General features: G+C 46.7%; 1 protein-coding gene across 1 annotated transcript in view; it reads left to right on the forward strand.

Moving 5' to 3' along the window:
• CHD6 (chromodomain helicase DNA binding protein 6) overlaps positions 1–22,539 on the forward strand; it is a 95,626-nt gene that overhangs the window by 18,669 nt on the left and 54,418 nt on the right. Inside the window, exons 2-5 of the mRNA XM_056845579.1 lie at positions 10,052–10,560; positions 15,302–15,449; positions 17,079–17,228; positions 18,570–18,635. Coding sequence (XP_056701557.1) covers positions 10,052–10,560; positions 15,302–15,449; positions 17,079–17,228; positions 18,570–18,635 — 873 coding nt within the window. The remainder of the gene's footprint in view (positions 1–10,051; positions 10,561–15,301; positions 15,450–17,078; positions 17,229–18,569; positions 18,636–22,539) is intronic.

Below are 22,539 nucleotides of genomic sequence, written 5' to 3' on the forward strand. Positions count from 1 at the left end.
GGGATGGCCACAAATCTACCATCTTGCTTCTGCTAGTTATCTTACTCCAGAGTGTTTGCAGGCACATAACAAAGAAGAAGAAGGAGTTGGTTTTTATATGCCAACTTTCTCTACCACTTAAGGGAGACTCAAACTGGCTTACAATCACCTTCCCTTCCCCTCTCCCCAACAGACACTCTGTGAGGTGGGTGGGGCTGAGAGAGTGTGACTAGCCCGAGGTCACCCAGCTGGCTTTGTGAGTAGGAGTGGGGAAACAAATCCAGTTCAGCAGATTAGCCTCTGGCACTCATGTGGAGGAGTGGGGAATCAAACCCAGTTCTCCAGATTAGAGTCCACCGCTCCAAACCACTGCTCTTAACCACTACACCACTCTGGCTTTAAAAGGTTTTTTAAAAAATGAATCCTTACCTTCCTTGATATCCAATGGATATACAAATCTATAACTGGATTCCCAGGCAGTTGCATGTGCTTTGTGTACGATTACAAGCGGTGACCATTCTGTGTCTGTAGACATCTGCTTCTTATCTGGTGAAAGTGGCTGAACTTCCCTCTGCCCAAGTAGAACTGCTGCCCTTTTTGTTCCTCAGGGACAGCCTGTTCAGCTCATTTGGGAATGCTTGTCATGAGGTGTTTAGTGAGACTGTGCTACATTGGAGACAGGTTTGGGAAATAGAGGTTGATAGGATAGTGGAAGAGGGCTTCTAGTATTTAGGAGAGTGTGATAGGGGTAGAATTTTGCAGTTCTATCACTTTAAGTCTGTTGGCTTCAATAGACTTAGAAGAATGTAAGTCTGCTTAGGATGGCACTGTTAGACAGGTTGTAGTTATCATGAGCTGATGGATTCTAAAAATGATTAAAAAATGGGAGAAATGTGCAGTAAATTAGTATAATACATGCAGCAGACTTCACAGACGTAAGTTCGGATCCAGACTAGCATTTTCAGAGGTACAAGGATTTCTACCTGCGCAGTGCAACTTTCTGACCTCCACCCTCCCACAGCAGCCTGAAATGCCCATCAAAACTCTTTTCCTAGGAGACAGGGGTTGCCCTCCTCCATCAGCTGTGAGGGAGGAGGCAAGGAAATTGTGTCCTGTCAGTGGAAGCATTTGTGTTTGAGGAAATGCTAGTGTATATCTAAACCATTATCTGCAGCTGCCTAATTGGGCATGCCTCAGGTTTACGTGTGTGGCTGCAGCCCAACACTTAAGTATTTCTTCTGCATTGGTGTGGCCTGTTAGGCACTGAAGTGCTGAGGCAGTGAGGCAGGAGCTTAGAAGCTGCACATGCAGCACATGTGTTTAGGAGCAGCCGCCACTGTGGCTGTTCCTTTGTGCTTTGCCCTCAGGCTGTCCTGCCCATGGCTCATCCCGTGTGCCACCCTTGGCTGGGGACTTGTATTGAAGAGCAGCAGAGCAGGGCTCTGGAGGACTTAGCATTGCTGTCCTGAACCATGAGGTGTCCCTGCCCTGCAGTCAATCCCTCCCACTTCCATCTCTGATTGTTGTGTGTGCACATTGCTTCCTGCTCCCACCTGGCAGCTAGCATGAGAAGATCAAAACTGGCCTGACTGGTTTTCGCCAATGGTCATTCTAACCAGACTCCTGTGTACAGATGTAAAATTTCCAAAAATGTTGAAGAAGAAGAAGAGTTGGTTTTTATATGCTGACTTTCTCTACCACTTAAGGGAGAATCAAACCAGCTTACAATCACCTTCCCTCCCCCTCCCCACAACAGACACCCTGTGAGGTAGGTGGGGCTGAGAGATCTCTTAATAGAACTGTAACGTGCCCAAGGTCACCCAGCTGGCTTCGTGTGTAGGAGTGGGGGAAACAAATCCAGTTCACCAGATTAGCCTCCACTGCTCATGTGAAGGAGTGGGGAATTGAACCCGGTTCTCCAGATCAGACTCCATTGCTCCAAACCACCGCTTTTAACCACTACATCATGCTGGGGGAAAACTCAAACGTTCTATCAAACCTAAACATGTTTTATACTTTAACAACATAAAATGCATCATTTTTAACTGAGTATTATTTGGCATATTGGTAGAACACAACAGTATAAATATCTTACTTTTCTATAAGAAAAATAGCAAGTATAGCTAATACTTTAGAAGGAGCTGCAAACTACTGCACCCTAGGCTACCATAGAATATGTTAATTTTTGCCATCTGTGAGGTAGGAAAAATAAAAGTTGAAGGTAGAAAACAAATACAAACAAAAGAAAGTGTATTATTTGGACAGAAACAAAGTGTATTATTTGGACAGAAACTATCTCATACAGTCATAGCAAGTATCCTCATGTTTGGATATTAAATAACAGTTTCTAACATTGAAAACACTGAACTCTTTAATAATGTATTATCATTAAATGCTTTACATCAGTGGTTCCCAAAGTGGGCAGTACCACCCCCTGGGGGGCGGTGGGGTTACCTAGGGGGGCACTAAGAGGCAAGAAGGCAGCAGGGGGGCGCTAGAGGTGGGGCCCTTCAACTGTGTTCACTAATTCACAACAGATGGAGCTATGGCACCAGGCTGGCAAATTTGGTGGAAACTATCATCATTTTTTCCAGACTTTGAAGAGCTGGTGCCTCTAGATCAAGTTCATCAGTTTTGTTAAATAAATTTCAACTAAAAAGTTTTAATTTTATTTTGAATAGATGTGCAATTCATTGTTACTGTTTTGAAATTTTATTCTTATTTTCTTCAGTGCGTCATGCAAACCTCTATTTCGAATAATGCTTTGTATAGGATAGTAGGGGGCGCTGGGGTTGAGTTTGTGGAACCAAGGGGTTGGTGGGCCGAAAAGTTTGGGAACCACTGCTTTACACTATATTGTAGCCTAAATTGTTCACATTTAAACAAAAAGAAGCTTGAAAATGTTTTGGAGCTCTACAGTATGCATAGGAATTACAGTATACAAAAGAATTACATTTGCAAGTTGTGATTTTACTTATTCACAGCCCTCGATTTGATCATGTGATATGATTTCCAGTCTGTTTTTACCCTTACCCTCACCATTGTCATAATTATTAAATGGCTTAATTTGGAGGGAAATTTGTGTTTTTTCTACTGGGTATTCATGTATATCACCATTTGCAGTGATCCTGGGAATGGATCCCCTGCGAATGGTGAGCATATCATTATCTAATGCTGTAGATTGTCTTATATTTAAAAAATCTATTCTATTTGTTTTGAGTAAAACGTTGTCTTTCATTTAATCCAAAAGGACAAAGATTTTGGATTTCACAGTGGTTAGAAAAAGATAGCAACTTTAACTCTTGTGAATAATACCAGACTATAGAGAATGACTCGACCAGATACTGCACAGTGATTATAGTCAACCCAGTGTGCTGCAGTGGTGAATAAGGCAAACTCAATGTTGGGCATGATTAGGAAAAGGATTGAAAATAAAATGTCCGATATTATAATGCCACATCTATTGTGTGGCCTAATTTGGAATACTGCGTTCAGTTTTGGTTATCGTATTTCAAAAAGGACATCACAGCGGGAAAAAGTCCAGAACAGGTCAACCAAGATGATTAAGGGGTTGGAGCACCTATGAGGAAAGGCTGAAGAGTCTGGGACCTTCCCGCTCTGAGTGAAAGGGCATCTTGCAGCTCGGGTTATTCACGCCCACTGCTAGGAGAGGCAGGACTAATTTTTTTTAACTTCCTGTTTACTAGGGCGGGAATAGCCACAGCTTCCAGTTTTCCTCCTGCCTTGCCGGAGAGCGCTTGGATACAGCAGAGCTGCTGTAGCCTTCTAGATAGCATAGGGAAATTTCTATCTCTATCCTACTTAAACTGTCCTAATATCTATTCTATCCTTTACCTAAATTTTACCTATATCTATTTAAAAACAAACAAACAAAACCTTTTCTCTGTCCTTTTCCTCTTCCCCGCTTGCAAAAAGCCCTCGGAAGCCATGGCTACTGCCGCTGCTTCCAGAGGACGGGAGGAAGACGATTACTTGTCTGAGTCAGACCGCGATCACGCCTTACGCGCGCAGCAATGCTCGGCCACAGAGCACAAACGAGTCAACCCTCAGGCAGCGACAGAGGAGCCCTCCGATCGCCGCATATGCGGTCCCTCGGAACGGCAAGAGCCGCCCGGGGAACAGGGGGACTATCGTCCCATTTCTAAAAAAGCCTCCCAGAAGAGGCATCATGGCGGCCGCAACAGAAAGAGCGCGAAAAGGCTGCGCCCCTGAAGCCCGACTCTGGCACCGCAGCCAGGGAAAAATGCAGCCCTCCCGCCAAAAAAGCTCCGGAGGAAGAGCCGCAGGCCGGGTCTTTGCGCACTGACTACCCCATTCACATCAAGACGACTGAGGGTAAAGTAGGCCCCCCCGCGGGAGGGGAGGTGGGAGGGAGAACCGCGACAGAGTAGATCAGGTCGCTGCAATGCTTAGCCAAGCCTTAGCCATGCAAAGGTTTGTCTCCCCTAGTCTTTCCAGCGCAGAACCAGACTCCCTTCCTGACAACTCCCCAATTCAATATTGCAGCCACACAGAAACTACTGTTCCCTGGCCAACTAAAGCTGCCATGAAATCAGTCTACCCCCAATCTACCCAAGCCCCACTACTTCAGTCGGGCTCGGTATGCTCTTCAGAAGGAAGCATTACAGAAGAGGGAGAATGCACTTCTGACGTGGAAGAGGGCCATCTAGAGGCAGAAAGCCAACCTAGGCTGTTTCTTGCCGATGATTTACAGGAACTGTTATCTAAAGCACTGATAGCTTTGGACCTCACAGAGGAAGCTGAGACTGTGGAAGATCTCAAACCTCAGGTTTGGCCCAAAGAGACAAAAGCTTACTTCCTTAGAAAAAGTTAGTTAACCAAAACAGTCCCCTTACCAGAGCACTTTCATGAGGTCATCAGATCTGAGTGGGATAAGCCCACAATTAATAAACAATTTCCCTCATCCATTAAAAAGCTCTATGACATGTCGTCTCCTGCTAGAGATTTTTTCCAGCTAGCAGTGGTGGATGCCCCAGTGGCGGCACTACAGTCTTCTGATTTCATAGCTGAAGACGGTGCGGGGTCCATTAGAGACCAATTGGACCGCAAGATGGAGTTTCTGTCACGCAAAGTACATGAAACCTCCATTCTCACCCTCTAGGCTAACACCACGGCAGCTGTCATAGCCAGGGCAGCCATCACCTGGACAAAGAAGCTATCCAAACTCTTAGAGGGCGCAGATAGCAAGGTGGTGGAGGGAGTGGATAGAATACTTAAAGCGTCATCATTTTTAGCCGATGCTTCCTTAGACGCCATCTCCTTCTTGGCTAGATCAGTGGCTGCCAGTGCGGGTATCCGCAGGGGCCTTTGGCTGAGGGCCTGGCCCCGTTGAATTTAAATCAAAGGCCCTGCTGTTGGCACACCCTCTACAGGCGGGCAAACTATTTGGCGATCGTTTAGAGAAATGGATGACAGACATGAAGGATAAGAAAAATATTATGCCTAAACCTTATAGAAAGGAGACAAAAAGCTTTCACCAGCCCTTTCGTACCTCCCATACCCTGTCACGTCCCAGACATGATCAGAGGCGACCTCCCTGGTCTGGCAATCGCCAGTCCTTTCGTTGCCCAGGCGATTCTCCGACGTCGGGTCTGCACCTGTGGGAGGACGGCTGCAGCAATTCCTCCCACTGTGGGAAGTCACCCAGACAGATGCCTGGGTACTTCAAGTTATAAAGGAAGGATACCTCATAGAGTTGAAGTGCACCCCACAAGATCCTTTTGTGCAGTCTCCAACCTCTCGATCACGTGCCAAACATGCACGCACCGTGGAGGCCATAAAACACCTCGTGCAGATCGGAGCGGTAGAGGCCGTACCACTGAAGGACCACCACACCGGTGTGTACTCAATATTCTTCACAGTCCCCAAGAAGAACGGGGACTGGAGGGCCATCCTGGACCTAAAATACCTCAACAGGTATGTACAGGCCAGACGGTTCAGGATGGAGACCCTCTCATCCATACTAGAGGCCCTACAGCACAATGCCTATATAACATCCGTAGATCTGCAAGAGGCGTACCTCCACATCCCCATACACCCCGACCACCGGAAATTCCTCAGGTTCAAGTATATGAACCTCCACTTACAATTCAGGGCCTTTCCCTTCAGCCTGGGGTCAGCCCCAAGAGTCTTCACAAAGGTGTTGGTGACCCTCGTAGCGTCATTACGAAAGGAGGGGATCCAACTGCACCCCTACTTAGATGACCTACTGATTTGCGCTCAGTCCAAACAGGCGTCTATGACACACACCTCCCGAGTAATGCAAACCCTAGAGGAACATGGCTACCTGATAAACCGGGTAAAGAGCCAGCTAGAACCCTCTCAACTCATATCCAACTTGGGATTCACCATCGGTACCGCCATCGACACTGTCATCCTCCCAGAAAAGAAGGTCAAAAAGATTGCATCCATGGCAAAAAACACTGCCAGACTCCATTGGGCACACCTCATGTCGCTGGCCCATCTTCAGGGACATATGATATCTTGCATACCCGCAATACCTTGGGCACGCTTTCATGCCCGGCCGCTTCAGTGGTTGCTCCGTCCCCATCAGACACGCATTGCAACCAAAAGAGACAAGTTAATACCTGTGGACCCGGCTTTTCGCAAGAGCCTTCTATGGTGGTCACAGCCCACCAACCTGAGAAAGGGTCTGACTTTCATACTTCCAGAACCCTTTCAAATATTCACGGATGCCTGCTTGGAAGGATGGGGTGCCACCACAGACGAATCCATTGTACATGGAACCTGGTCCTCGGCGGAAAAGAAACAGCACATAAACCTGTTGGAGTTGAGGGCCATCCATCTGGCACTACTGAGTTTTCAGCACTCTCTGTCAAACAAACATGTCCTAATCCAGACGGACAACGTGGCGGCCAAGGCCCACCTCAACAAATAGGGTGGGTCAAGATCCTCCACTCTACATCAGGAAGCCCAAAAGATACTTCTTTGGGCAGAAAAAAAACCTTCTGGCACTGAGGGCGGAACACATCCAGGGAATCCAGAACATACAGGCAGACTGGCTCAGTCGACACACCATCGATGAGGGAGAGTGGACCTTGTGCCCACAAGTGTTCAAAATGCGAATGGACAGGTTCGGGACACTACAAGCGGACCTATTTGCCTCCATTCAAAACCACCAGTTACCTCGCTTCTATTCCCACTTCTACCACCCCCAAGCGGAGAAGACGGATGCCCTGACATTCCACTGGCCACCAGAAACCCTATATGCCTTCCTGCCCCTTCCCATCCTACTGAGGGTCATCAGAAAGGTACGGTAAGAGAGAGCAACCGTGATCCTGATTGCACCAGATTGGCCGAGATGGCCATGGTACGCAGCCCTGACAGCAATGTCAACCCAAAGACCATGGAGATTTCCCACCCTTCCCAACCTGCTACAACAGGGACCAATCCAGCATCCCAATCCGGAATGGTTCAGACTAACCGCTTGGCCATTAAGCGGCAGCAATTAGCAACCATAGGCTTAAGCCAAGAGGTCATCGACACTCTTCTGCAGGCCAGGAAGCCATCTACCAGAAGAATCGACGATTATACCTGGAAAGCCTTTGCAAGGTGGTGTCGCAGGAAAGGTCAAGACCCACTATCTATAGACCTTCCTCACCTACTAGCTTTTCTACATGACAGGGTAAAACAAAAGCTTCGACCAGCCACATTACGCAAGCAGGTGGTGGCCATATCTACAGTCATCACATCCTTAGATGGGTTTCCCTTATCAGGTCATCCACAAGTCAAAGCCTTTTTAAAGGGGGTCTCCCAGACTAACTCCCCTGCAGTACACAGATTACCTAAATGGAGACTCAACGTGGTACTGACAGCCCTAACAAAGCCTCCTTTTGAACCACTAAGAGAGGTCCCTCTTCATTTCCTATCCATGAAGGTACTATTCCTCACGGCCATCACCTCAGCCAGGAGGATATCAGAGATAGGAGCACTATCTGTCCGAAAAGACCTTTGCATATTCCATCATGACAAGGTGGTTCTGCGCCCAGACTCCACCTTTATTACTAAAGTAAATTCTCTGTTCCACCGTCAACAGGAATTACACCTCCCATCTTTCTCAGCCAATCCTACCACTCCCAAACAGAAAGAATGGCATACTCTAGATGTTCACAGAGCCATTGGCACGTACAGACAACGCACAGCCCCCTTCAGAAAGTCAAAAGCACTGTTCATATCTATCAGCTCCCAATCAGGGTACCAAATTGTCTCGCCAATCGCTAAATCGGCTGACCAAACAATGTATTGTAGAAGCCTACACCTGGTCCACCATTTCCACCTTTGTGAGGCATTACCAAATTAATACCTTAGCAGCAGCGGATGCCACCTTTGGCAGAAAAGTGCTGCAAAACATCATAAAAGATTAGGCAAGTTCTTCCCACCCGGGACCTAGCTCTTGGACGTCCCGAGCTGCAAGATACCCTTTCAGTCAGAGCGGGAACGGATCCTTGTTTATTCACCGAGAAGGTTCCTTTCACTCTGTGGGACAAGGGCATCTTGCCCACCCGAAACAGAACTTGACCAGGGTGGTTTTCATTGGGAAGAAAAAATTGTACTCACAATATTTATGCCATACTGATAAGGACGTAGGAAAATACCTTCACCTCCTTATCCCTCCTTCATTACATCCTTCAGTCTCTGTACTCGTTACCACTTTTTAACTAACATACAGTTAGTTTTTTTTTGTTACTGTTATCCAGTGTTATGGTTATATGTTTTTCTCCTGTCTCTAGTAGCCAGTTAGTTGGTAAACTGGAAGCTGGGGCTATTCCCACCTTAGTAGACAGAAAGTTAAAAAAAATAGTCCTGCCTCTCCTAGCAGTGGGTGTGAATAACCCGAGTTGCAAGATGCCCTTGCCCTTCAGAGCGGAAGGAACCTTCTCAGTGAGTAAACAAGGGTCCGTTTTGGTTTAGAAAACAGAGGTGCAGAGAGTTGACAAAGAGAACTTTTTCTTTCTCTCCCAAAATACTAGAACTTGAGGGCACCCAATGAAGCTGATAGGTAGTAGATTCAGGACAGACATAAGGAAATACTTCTTTACGCAATTAATTACTAAAATGGGGAATTTGTTGCCAGAGGATGTAGTGATGGCCACAGGTGCAGACAGCTTTAAAAGGGGATTAGACAGATCCATGGAGGATAGGTCTATCAGAGGCTCCTTAGCCATGGTGACTAAAGGTAACCTCATATTCAAAGGCAGTTAGCCTCTGAAGGCCAGTGCCAGGAGGCAACATCAGGGAAGGCCTTGGCATCTATGCCCTTATTGTTGGACCTCTAGAGGAACTGGATGGGTGATGGACTAGATAGGCCAGCGGTTTGATACAGCAGGGCTCTTCTAATGTTCTTATAGGAGTTTAAATGTACCATCTATCAGCATTTTTTAATCCTTGCAGGCCATGCTTGTTTACATCTCTTACACATGTCACTTCTGACATAATGCTGCAGCTTTCATTCACATCCTCTAGCCAGTGTTGCAGGGGCCTGGAGGGTCTGAATTGACAGGTTGGCAGCTGCTGTGTATGGGAGCAACTCTGTTTTTCACATTATCCCAGGCCTTATTCCTTCAACTCTGGGTAAGGCATTCAGAGGGCTACTTCACATGGATATTGGTCTGTGTACTGTGACATTCATGTGTGTTTTGATATGCTGGTCACTCTTTTGTTTGGCATTATACGCATAACAGGAAGCAACCACCTTTATCTGTTTCCTGACAATAAAAGGCAGTAAACCTATTGGTTTCGGAGAGCAGTTGCATGTATTCTAGCATGGAAAGCAGATGTAGTATTGGAACAGGTAACATGCCAAGTAGCCTGCGAGAAGTTCTGGACCTGGTGTGAATTTATTGACCGTAGCCGTGCACTGCCTTAGCTGAACAATAATTGTGCACCAGCTCCCATTAAAAATCGTGCAAGCAGAGCAGGGCCTATTATTTAATGCCCCAGGTATTACATACAGCATCTAGATACTTCATACGCATGTGTGATGACAGTTCTTTCTGTTCTCTCTTTGTAGCTGGCGCATTTTAAAGTGCTGACTCACTCCCCAATGTCTGATGCGTCCATTACCTTCGAATGCAAGCCACAGTCCCCTTTTGTCAATAGCACAGATCAGGAAGATCTGCATGACCTTGTGACAATCTCCGATTTGGCCAGCGTGAGCCTGGCCCAGACGGACCAGCCAAATGTGGTACCTGATGTGGTACCCGATGAGATTGTGCAGAACCTGGTGACCTCCCATAATGGGGTAGTGGATGATGGAGGTGGGGGCACTGGGGTGAAGAAGAAACGGAAGAAAAAAGAGGCAGGGCAGCAGGAGCTGAGTAGTGAAAGAGAAGCAAAACCAAAGAGAAAGAGAGAGCCTAAGGAACCAAAAGAACCCAAAAAGCCCAAGAAGCCTAAGGAGCCTAAACTGGAGGCCATCAAGAAACCCCGGAAGCCACGGGAGGCCAAAGTCCCAAAGGAGCCTAAAGAAAAGAAGAGCAGCTCGGACTCTCCCCCCAAAGCAAGGCCCAAGAAGTCTAGGTTGGTATTTATTTCTTTGTGCACAGTATTTATTTGCATGCTTGCATGGCAGCTGTTTTTCTCTCGTGCAGAACTGCTTAGCTTTATCCTATATGTTCTGGTGGGGTACCGGGAATGTATCTTTGTGACTGCATTTCTTTTTAATGCAAAGTACAATCTGTCCCAGTGGAGCACTACGTGAAACTTCTTTGAGCTGAGCCTGTAGTGTGCTTATTGCGCAGTTTACGGCTTGCATGTGCCAGATGCAGCATCTCCATCCTGCAGCTTGTGGGAGGGCTTCCCTAAATTGCACTATATGTGGTTGTTCCACTGCACAAAGGAAATTGGGAATAGGAAAGAGATGGCTTAGTGCCACTTGTTCGTCAAGCTGTGTCTCGTAACTTGTGTCTGTCAGAAATTAGGCTTTGCCACTGCACTGTGGCCAGCATGTTAGATACTTCTATAGGAATACTGCAAGCACATTTCACCATGGAATGTATGCAAACGTTCCCATTCAATGGAAGACAAAAAAAAAAGTTGATATGAAACCATGGTGGTTGTGCATCAGGGCTTTTGCCTCTTGTCAGTCAAGCAAATTGTTGTCACACATTGTGTTGCCTTGGGTGTCTGTGTATTACATTTATTGTTACTGCCATTGGCCAGCACAAAACAACAGAGCAGTGGGTGTCTATGGTTGTTTGACCAAGCCAGTGGTCATGCTTGCTGCTTCAAGTCCTCAAAATGCTAGATTCATGTCCAGTGGGCTCTTCCACAATACATTTGTAGAAGTAGATAGGTAAAGAACCATTCCTTCCAAAGAGGAAAAGAAGAAGAAGAGTTGGTTTTTATATGCCGACTTTCTCTACCACTTAAGGGAGAATCAAACCGGCTTACAACCACCTTATCTTCCCCTCCCCACAACAGACAACCTGTGAGTTAGGTGGGGTTGAGAGAGCTCTAACAGAGCTGTAACTTGCCCAAGGTCACCCAGCTGGCTTCTTGTGTAGGAGTGGGGAAACAAATCCAGTTCATCAGATTAGCCTCCGCCGCTCATGTGGAGGAGTGGGGAATCAAACCCGGTTCTCCAGATCAGAGTCCACTGCTCCAAACCACCGCTCTCAACCGCTACACCACACTGGCAAAGTAAAAGCATTCATGCAATGGAGTATTTGCAAATTCTCTAAGCGGCTGCTAATAGTGGCATAATCTCCTCTAAATTAGTTCTTATCACAGCTAGATCAGTTAATTGTGACTACAAAATCAGTGTCTGGGGACCTATCACAAAAGCAGAAGCTTTAACTTCCATGCATTTCTAGAGCTTCTGATTCAGTGAAACTGGTGTAGCTGGGTGACATCTGCCCTAAAAGCTGCTTGGCAAGTTATATTTACACAACCACTGGGCTAATAGCACATTTCCAGAAGACGGGAGCATGAGATCTAGTGAATATATTGTTTAAAGCAATTGTTTGCAACCAGTTAACCAAATGGTGTAGTGTATGCTGGCACCAGGACCAGGTATGTGAAACAAAATGTCTGGCATTTCTTTGTACCTGCTGAGACAAATGCACCGCAAACAAGCATTAGTGAAAGGACATTAAACCCCTTAATAGCTTATTATTATTTAACATAAAACCTATATTTTAAGTTGGTAGCTTTTGAACTTTAATGTGGGAAAGACTCTAGGAAATTTGGCTTGAGCTATGCACGATTCTGTACTTGGACTGTTGTCTAATTTTTAGTGAGGACACAATATCGAAGGTTCGCATGCAGAAGGCCTTGGACTTTCTAACTTTGCAGCTCTCTTTCTTTTCTTTTAGCATACTTCATCAAAAAAAAAGAGGCACCCCTATTTAAATCTTGTCTTATGAACAAAGCATCATAATCACATGGGAGATTACATACCTGTGGCTCATCTCAGGACAAGAAGGAATTAAAAGAAAAGGCCGAGAAAGGGCAGGGTACAGACTAAATAAAATAAAATACAATTGCAGACATGCAGCTTGGCTCTGTTAGTCAAAATTAAGGGTTCTGTAAAATGAAATAGTAACTTTAATTTACCAGAAGTGGTGGTGTTGGTCAATTGCAGGAGAAAGTCAAAGACTCCTGTTGCATCTCTTAAAAATTGTTGTTTAGGGCATGAGAAAGTAAAGATTTTGACTAGGAATGTGTACCTGGTGGGGAGGAGTTTTGGGAAGAGAATAAATACTGGTATTTGGGAGTATTTGGGTCCTCTGATACTGTTTTGGGATTCAGATTTGGGGTTGTTTGGAATTTCAGAATTTTTGAATACATTGTTCCCTATGGGGGACTTGGGGTGTGTGTGGAGTGGCTGTTTTTCAACCAAATGACACCAGAATTGCAAGGAGATGCCTGAGGGAGAAGGGGTTGAGATGGCAGCATCTCAGGGTGAACCTCCATCTCTTCTTCTTGTGCCACTTCCAGCCTTCCTTCCTTGGATGACTTGCAGAACTCTGTAGGAACTGGAGAAGGGGGTGCCCACTCTCTTCTGCAATTTCACCAGCAGCCTCTGGGTCACTGGGGTGAACTTGAGAGCTGGAAGACACTTGTTGCTCAGGTTCAGCCCAAATGACAGACTTCTCCTGATGCTGAGTCCTGACAGCTGGAGGAGGAGCAGCCTGCTCAACGAGCCCCTGCCCAGGGCCAGCACCTGCGTAAGGCACCTCTGCAGGTGACGCTCCAGCAGCAGTCTCATTGAAGAGGGCCTTGTGAGGCCTCTTTATTTCACCATCCCAGCCAGAGGATGGGGTGGTGGAAGGATGCTGTGGGTTCAGGCCTCCACACAGGTAGGGGGGGAAAGCCATGGCCTTCCCCCCTCCTACTCTTCTGCTTAGCCTTTTCCCCAAGGCTCCACTGCACCCCCTCCTATTTCTCATTCTGTCCCCCTGAACTACACCAAAGTAAGCTGATTGCACTACACTATACTCTGAGTCTGAGCACTAACTGAGCTGCTCTTGAATGTGACTCACTAACCTGCTCTTTTTCCTCTTCAACACTTACATGCAATTTTTTTTCAATCTCCCCAAACAACCTGACTTTCTCCAACATTTTTTGTAAAATGACACCTAGGTTTGCTTCAGTCAAATGCTTGTGGGGTTGGAAGAACTTCATAATTTACACCAGGAATGTGTTCTTGAAGCCTTTTCCCCAAGATAGTGAGATGGGGGCTGGGCATGTATTTAACTCACAGCCCAACCCCCTCGGGCTTCACCTTTGAACCAAAGGAACATGTGTGCATAAGTGGAATGAACCATAATTACATCACTGGGAGGGCAAAGAACGAATGTGCTTCCTCAAAGATCCCCTCAAGAGATAGTTTAGCTGTGGAGCCTTGTGTGAGAGACGAATAAAATAGAATGTATCTGAAAAGTACACGTTACCGTGTTTACTTTTTGGAGTAATATTAGTCAGGGCATTGTGTTGTGGAATGCCTCCATCTCCCACAATGTCAACAACAGTTTTCCTTATGAGTGAAACTGTAGGTAGAAATGTTTATGACACCTAGACTAATGCTTCATAGGGTTTCTGGGAGCTAAAAGTGCTTCAGACTGCCAGCTGGTTCTCTATGATTAAAATATTGGCCCAGATGTGACTTTGGATAAAAAGGTGAATCCAGACTGCAACATCGTTATTGTCTTTCCCAGCTGAGTGCTTCCTAGTGCTCTGCGCATGGTTGTGCTTAGGCAAAAGTAGCAGGGTTGTGTTGCTGTAGTTTACATCTAAAGCTTCGTCGCCTGCCTGATATTGGAATGAAATAAAACTGCTGATAGTAGCCTTTATTCCCTCCTGCCTCTTTATTCTGGCTCAGTTTTTTGGTAGAGGAGTTGGCTTGCCACTCTCTTTGTATGTTGCCTCTCTTACCTAATTTTGCTCTTCTTTTGGAAATGTTTTTTCCTGTTTGGTGTTCTTCTAAAAGACCCAGCTTTTAACAGCCCCCCCCACTCTTGTTTTTAAAGAGTAAACTGTCACTTGGACTGGCAAATAAAATTAAGAATATGTAGGACTTAATTGTATTATGTAATTATCCTTTAAAAATGTTTCCCAAATGTATTTGATATGCTTGTGTTTGGGACTTGTTTCGGGCTCACGATAATGATTTTGATGTATGGAGTCAGCATTAATTAAAGTTACCTCACGGGAATAGAACAAAGGCACCAAAGGGCTATCAGCTGGCAAGAAGGCCAGTACATGAAAAACCACTTTTTAATATCTAAATCCTTGTCAAATCTTCAGCTTCCATCTCTTTAAGTGGAAATCGAAGATGTTCGCTGAGCTCAACTGCTTGAGTCCAGAGAAAGCCTGAAATAATAGTTCTGCGATGATAGTTCTCTCAGAAGAATGTGGGCTGGGATCCAAAGTATGCATGCCTAAAATGATTCTGTACATACACAAGCCTTTGTCTGTTTTTCCATTTTGGCTACACCTTTTCGCACTGCACTGGATACTGCTTCAGGGTAGGTAGGGTGTGAGATATCTCTTGACCTTCAAGAGTTTTTTTTTAAAAGGGATTGTAAAGGGCTGTGGTGAGAACAGACCATTTAAAAGGCTTGGCTGATTCCATGCATGATCCTTTGGATTCTAACTGTTGACTCAAAGAGACATGGAGCTATCAAAATCATGGTGGCATAAAGGGAGGCTTATTAGGGTAGCATTTTGGGCAGAAATGCTAAACATGAAGTTGCCTGCTGAGCTCGCTTCCTGAGATATGTACTGTAATAGTTTATGTACCAATTTGTGAATACAGCACGGAGCAAGGACCAACTCCTGTTGAGAAGAAGAAAAAAGGGAAGAGGAAACATGACACTCCAGTGGAAAGCCTAGAGCTAGATCAAAACCTCCTTTCGTTGTCTGGGCAGAGCCCTGAGGAGTCTGCTGAATTGACTGATAGCCAGGTAAGCTTGGCCCTTTCTTCATGGGCGTAGATGATCTCTCTTGAAGAATGACAGATACTCCTGCTATGGGTCTGTGTATAGATTGTCCTGTTACATAGGCACTAGTGCTCCTGGTTTTTATTTGAACATTTTCTTCTTTATAATGAGTTCCATGTTGGGAGCCCCTCAGGATGTGCATGAGTGGTAGTTTGTATTGAAAACTACCAAACTGGGTTTTTACATTAAAAATGGAAGGACCTTATTTTTTATGCACTACCTTTCCATGTGGACAACAAGGCCTGTGAAGACATTGTGCTTGCTATTGCCTGTGGTATAGACAGATGAGTGATCAACGCAATGTGGGATTGTTGGCATCTAGGGGTGCATGTACTACTCGCACAACCTCTTCCATACAATTGTCTGGATGCACCGTCAGAGGGATAACCAGCATGAGGAGAAAGTTCCTCCTGCTTCCAAAAATCTTCCTAGTGTAGACATAGGCAGGGGGGATACACATGCTGGGAAAAATGGGTTGGGGAACAGACGGGGAGCATGAGTGTGTTTGAGGGCAGGGCTTCTGTACAGAAATGACCAGGAGTTTGGTAGGGAGCTGGAGAACCATATGGAAAGGCACATCACTGAGCAGGGGTCAGGGCAGTTCCATGCATGCCTTTTCATAATTGGTAACTGCAGCAGCAAATTGGGACTGGTACATGTTAGAGCCATTGTAGATTTAAAAACGTAACAGAACTTCCAAAATCACCTAATGCCAGATCACCAGCTGCAAATAAGTGCCACAAAAGCAGGTTCTGATAATAACTCTGAAGGGGGAAAACCTTTAGATAATTCAGGTGCAGTCAACTTTAACAAACGGAGACAAACTAATGGGAGGGGAGAAAATAAAAAAATGAGTCCCAGTAAAAAGCAGTCTTGCCAGCTTATATTGCAGCACTCCAAGATTTGTCTTACAGTCTGCAGTTACAGAGAACAAACCCTGTTTTGGAACTCTAAATTTAAGGTCACACAATTTTTATGTACACTTTTGGCCATTAAAGCATCCCAAATAGACCTGGTAAGTGCCTTCATAGTAGGAATCAAACCCAGAGAATTTTACTTACATTTAGCAGCTCTAGGCTCCCATCAACCACGATGAATCGAAAAATAAAAGAAATAAACAAGGAGAACTGGTTGAATGGAATTTGTGAACTAAACAAAGAGGCCAAGAGAATGTTCAGAGAGTCCTTGCAGTGTGAAGGGGCTGGTGGGTTTCTCAGACGCATCTCCAGAAAAGGGGAAAATTATGTTCTGAGGGAGCAGTGTTGTACACATGGCAGTCTCCCTAAATATATGGATAGATATATATATTTCCATTCTACTTTTCTAATTCAGACAGTGTGGGCACACAAGTTTTAGACAGCCGCTTATTTCTCTTCATCTCCAGGAGAGCCAGGTGAGAAGGAATGCTTGAACAGATGGAGTATGAAATCACAGTGATACTACTTTTGGTGTATGGAAAAATGGGAAGGAATCATATATTATTCAGTGGATACTTGTCCCTGGAGTTATTTGCATTTGCTGTCCTGTGACCTGTCATTACTTGATTGGCTTAATGTCTAGGATTTAATCTGAGTTTATGTTGGATATATGCAGAAGCGCCGCTCTGGACGCCAAGTGAAGCGCAGGAAGTACAACGAAGACCTGGATTTCAAGGTGGTGGATGATGATGGAGAAACAATAGCTGTGCTGGGAGCTGGCCGGGCTTCGGCACTCTCTGCATCTACCTTGGCCTGGCAGGCAGAGGTAGGGATGGTCCCTCGGGAGAACAGGGCTTCCCTTTTTTGTGCTCCTATTGTGAGAGATTATTTACTCATATGAAGGACTAATGCAGTAGCGATGTGACATGTGTGTATGTGTTTTTAGTATTTCTACTAGGTTTGAGAGAAGAGTTATGTATGTAGCTGGAGCTGTGGCCAAATCAGTGAATAGAGTTTTGTTAGCTGAACTCGCATAAGTAAGTGACCTTGTCCGCTGTAGTTTCCAAGCAAGAAGTTTCCTGGGGTGTGGTCAATATGTTATAGAAATGCAGTAATGGCTTTCCCTTTTGTTTTTCAGTAGCCCTAAGTGTGTATATATCAGTGTCAGAGAGTATTAGAATGAATTACATTGCAATCCTAGGCTTCTTTTCTTCTTCTTAGGCTTACTCCAGTCAAAGCCTATTGAAGTCAGTAGGCTTAGACTGGAGTAATTCTGTATATGAGGGATCCAGAGGGGTAGCTTTGTTAGAGTATTGCAGCAAAATTAAATCAAAGTCCAGTGGCACTTTAAAGACTAAGAACATTCATTCCAGCATAAACTTTTGTGGATCAGAGTTTATTTTGTCTGATGCACAAAGCATGTCCTGGGAAGAAAATCTTCCCATTCTCAACCACTTCGTTTTTCTCCAAGGGAGGGTCTGGCTGCTTTGAAAGAAGTGCATCAGAGGCGCTCTGAAGAATATGTCCCTGGACCTGAATGACTTAGGTTAATTATCACATGGTGGCCAATGTTGCATTCTTGGTCAGTGTGCTCAAGTCGGATGGTGGCTATGTAGCTTCAGGCAATCTTGGAGGAGACAGATTATTTTAACCTATTTCAATCTGGATTCATGTCTGGGTTTGGGTCGAAGCTTCAGTTGTTCAGTTGGCTTGGTTTCCAGTAGTGCAACCAATCAGAGTGTACATGTTATATTTTTAATGTGTAAACAGAAAAGGTAATGTATGACTGACAAACATGGTGCTTGTAACGGTGTGGGTGGAAGTGGTATGGGGAGTCATGCATGGTTTATAGGTCCGTATAACATTGCAAATGTTGGTGTTGCACAGTGTTGCACAGTGTATCAGGCAGCACTCGGCCCTTATAATTACTTCTGTCCCTGTAGATCTTTGATGAGTACTGTGGGATGTTGGCGGTCCTGTGTTTTTTCCCCCCAACAAGGTTCAGTAAAGTCACAGGCCAGGATTAATTTAGGGCTTTACCACCCGGGGAAGTCTCAAATGGGATCGGAGGGTTTGAGATGTTGACTTTGCCTCTTTTAACGTTTGCTGCTTTGTGACCCTGGATGCTGCTATTGCTAAGTTCTCTTCCTCCTGTTGGGGCCCACAGGAGCCTCCTGAGGATGATGCCAACATCATCGAGAAAATCCTGGCCTCCAGAATGGTGCAGAAAGAGGTCAGTGGCATTTTGTCTTGGAGACCCTCAGTGGCCCCATTCTAGGGCTTTCTCTTTGTTCTTGGTTGAGTTTTATCTGTTGACTACACCAGGGGTCCCCGACATGGTACCCATGGGCAAATGGAGCCCGCCGACACCTTTTCTTGTGCCCGCCAAGCGTTTTTAGGAAGTGGGTGGGGATTTTGCCCAGCAAGGCTTCTGAATGACCATTGGGGGATTTGATTGGCTGTGCAGATTTTTCAAAGCATTGCTTTGGTAGCAGTTGCCAGCACAGCACAAGGTTCTATGCTGAAGTTAAGCTGTGGCAATCATTCCCGCTCTGAAGGAAGGTCATCTTGCAGTGTTGGGTGTTTCTCGTCCCATTGCTTGGAGAGGCAGGACTAAAAATTAAACTATTTCCTGTCTCGGGGTGAGGAACGCCCACACACTCCCAGTTACTCTCCTGCCTTGCTGGAGAGAGGACGTTCCAGCCATAGCTGGATCTTAGCCTAGGTAGCTTGCAATCTAAATGTTACCTCTTAATCCTTCCAATCCTTTCCTTACCTACCCACCTTTTGTGGTAACGTCCTTTGTGGCCTCGTCTGTGTCCGTGTCGTTCCCCTCAGCCGGCTCCTTCGCAGCGGCGTGCCGCTCGCCTGGTTCGCCTTGAAGAGAGGGAAAGAATTTAAAATGGCTGCCGCAGCTCTTCGGTCTGAGGAAGTCAAATTTCTCTCAGACACAGACAGGGACAATACTTTTTGCGACCAAGCCAAGTCTGCTCCCCCCGTTGGCCGCCCTGGCGGATTAACGGAAGGGAGCAGGGAGAAGCCCCCCTCCCCCGCCTTCAGAAGAAAGAACGACGGTCCCGTGGCGGTTAAATCGGGCACGAATGGCGCCAAAAAGAGCGGGAAGAGATCGGGGCGCAAACACCACTTACAATCAAGTGCTGCTTTGACTGTTAAGGTCCCTGCCGGTTCCTCATCAAAAGAAAAACGAATCAACAAGTCGGCTAAGGGCAAAAAATCTTCCCTTAAAAACGGGGCCCCAAACCAATTGACTGAAGAGAGGGTGAATACCCTGATTCAGAATACTTTTGAAAGCCACTTCCAAAAGCTCCAAAATTTGGTACTATCAGCCCAAAACCAGGGCGGGGACCTAGAATCAGCGTCTCAATCCTCTACCTATTCTGAATCCATTCAGGGGGCAGGGGACAGCCATTCTCTTTCCACCAAGCAGTGGTTAACCAAGGCTGCAATGAAATCCAATCCCAGTAGGCAAGAACTGACCATGGGAGAGGAGGCCTCCTCTGGTAGCCGGGATTCCCCTTCTGAAGAGAATGAGGAAGGCGAATTTATATCAGATGAGGAGTTGCCTGTTGTCCAGGAACAGCAACCCAGACTTTTTAACCATGATGATTATCAGTCACTCCTGGCCAAGGCTCTTTTCGCCCTCGACTTACTTAATGAACCAGACACCTCTGAAGAGCCCAAGCCCAAAGCTAAGTGCAAAGGGTCTAAAGATTACAGTATTTTTGGCTCTATAAGACACACTTTTTTCCTCCTCAAAAGTGAGGGGAAATGTCAGTGCGTCTTATGGAGCGAATGCTGCGCCGGCCGCCCCGGGAGCCGGCTGGGACACCGCCAGCTGGAGCTGGGAGGCCCCTCCCAGCCACCCAGTGCAGGGTAGAGCAGTTTAACCTCCCCCCCCCCCCGCTTCCCGGTCCCGAGGCTCAGCTGCTGGGCAGATCCTCCGAATGGGAAGCGCGGGGGGGGGGGGAGTCTTTAAACTGCTCTGTGCTGCCTGCCCAGGCAGCGCAGAGCAGCTTAAGCTCCCCCGCTTCCTGGTCTGAGGCTCAGCTGAGCCTCGGGACCAGGAAGGGGGTGGGTGGGAGGAGCAGTTTAAAGACCCACCGCCCCTCCTGATCGGGCTTGCCTGACTGGTCCCGATCGGGCTTGCAGCCTGGAAAGGGAGGCTGGAGCCTTCCCCCAAGCCCCGCTGTGCACACGCTCTGATCTCTCAGCGCGTGCACACAGTGGGGCTTTGAAGGCTTCAGCCTCCCTTTCCAGGCTGCAAGCCTGACTGGTCCCAATCCAGCTTGCAGTCTGGAAAGGGAGACTGGAGCCTTCCCCCAAGCCCCGCTGTGCGCACGCTCTGATCTCTCAGAGTGTGCACACAGTGGGGCTTTGAAGGCTTCGGCCTCCCTTTCCAGGCTGCAAGCCTGACTGGTCCCAATCCGGCTTGCAGTCTGGAAAGGGAGACTGGAGCCTTCCCCCAAGCCCTGCTGTGCGCACTGTCTGATCTCTCAGAGCGTGCGCACAGTGGGACTTTGAAGGCTTCAGCCACCCTTTCCAGGCTGCAAGCCTGACTGGTCCCAATCCGGCTTGCAGTCTGGAAAGGGAGACTGGAGCCTTCCCCCAAGCCCTGCTGTGTGCACGCTCTGATCTCTCAGAGTGTGCACACAGTGGGGCTTTGAAGGCTTCAGCCTCCCTTTCCAGGCTGCAAGCCTGACTGGTCCCAATCCGGCTTGCTGTCTGGAAAGGGAGACTGGAGCCTTCCCCCAAGCGCCTCTGTGCGCACGGTCTGATCAAACTCCTTGCCACAGCTGATAAAAAGGTAGCTCTTTCTAGGGTATTACAAGCCTCTTCATTTATGGCAGACGCATCCCTCGACGCCCTAATCTGCGCGTCCAGAGCTGTGGCCTCTAACACCGCCATTAGAAGGGCATTATGGCTTAGACTGTGGCAGGTCGAATATAGATCCAAGGTCATTCTCATGGGTCATCCCTTTAAGGGACGCAAACTTTTCAGGGAGAAACAAGACCAAATGCTGACTGACACGAAGGACAAGAATAAATATATGATGAAAAACCAAAAGAAGGATTTTAGGAATAACCAATACCCACAAACCTTTCGATCATCCCATACCCTGTCCAGATTCAGACAGGATCAGAGGCGCACCAACTGGCTGCCGCAACTAGGTTCCTTTCCACGGTTTAATAAATTCAGTACCTCCCCCATACCAGCCCTTTAAAGGGGACAAGTTTGACAAGTTCCCCAAAGGGAACAAACAGTGACGCCAAACATACCCTGGTGGGAGGAAGATTACAACTGTTCCTTCCACAGTGGAGAAGAACACAGATGGATGCCTGGGTTCTACAACTCATCCAACATGGTTACCTAATAGAGTTCCGAGCAACTCCACCAGACCGGTTCCTGCCATCACCACAGTACCGGAACTCAACCAAGCACAACAGATCAGTGAGAGCCATCACACATCTTCTCAACATCGGAGCCGTAGAGGAGGTGCCTCCCTCGGAGTGATTTGCCGGAGTTTACTCAGTATTCTTTACGGTCCCAAAGAAAAATGGGGACTGGAGAGCAATACTAGACTTAAAGTTCGTCAATCGCTACGTTCAAAAGAAACACTTCCGCATGGAGACACTAAGATCCATCATAGAAGCTCTACGAAGGAACACTCACATGACCTCCATAGATCTCACGGAAGCATACCTGCATGTTACTATCCACCCATCACATCGAAGGTTCCTCCGCTTCAATTACTCAAACTTCCACCTACAATTCAAGGCCCTCCCATTCGGCCTTGCATCTGCCCCGCGAGTCTTTTCCAAGATTCTGATAACCATAGTGGCATCGTTGAGAAAGGAGGGGATCCAACTGCACCCCTATCTCGACGACCTCCTGATATGCGCTCCGACCATCGCGCTAGCCACAGAACACACCAATCGGGTCCTGCTCACCCTAGAAGACCACGGGTACTTGATCAACAGAGGCAAGAGTTCCCTGATTCTGGCCCAACGTATTCTTCACCTCGGAGCAATCATAGATTCATCCCTAAAAACAGTGTATCTTCCGCAAGACAAGGCTTTCAAGATAGCAAGAGTAGCCATGGCCTATGCCAAGGCCCC

Source organism: Euleptes europaea, chromosome 2 (assembly GCF_029931775.1).
Source record: "Euleptes europaea isolate rEulEur1 chromosome 2, rEulEur1.hap1, whole genome shotgun sequence".
In the NCBI taxonomy this organism is placed as follows: Eukaryota; Metazoa; Chordata; class Lepidosauria; order Squamata; family Sphaerodactylidae; genus Euleptes; species Euleptes europaea.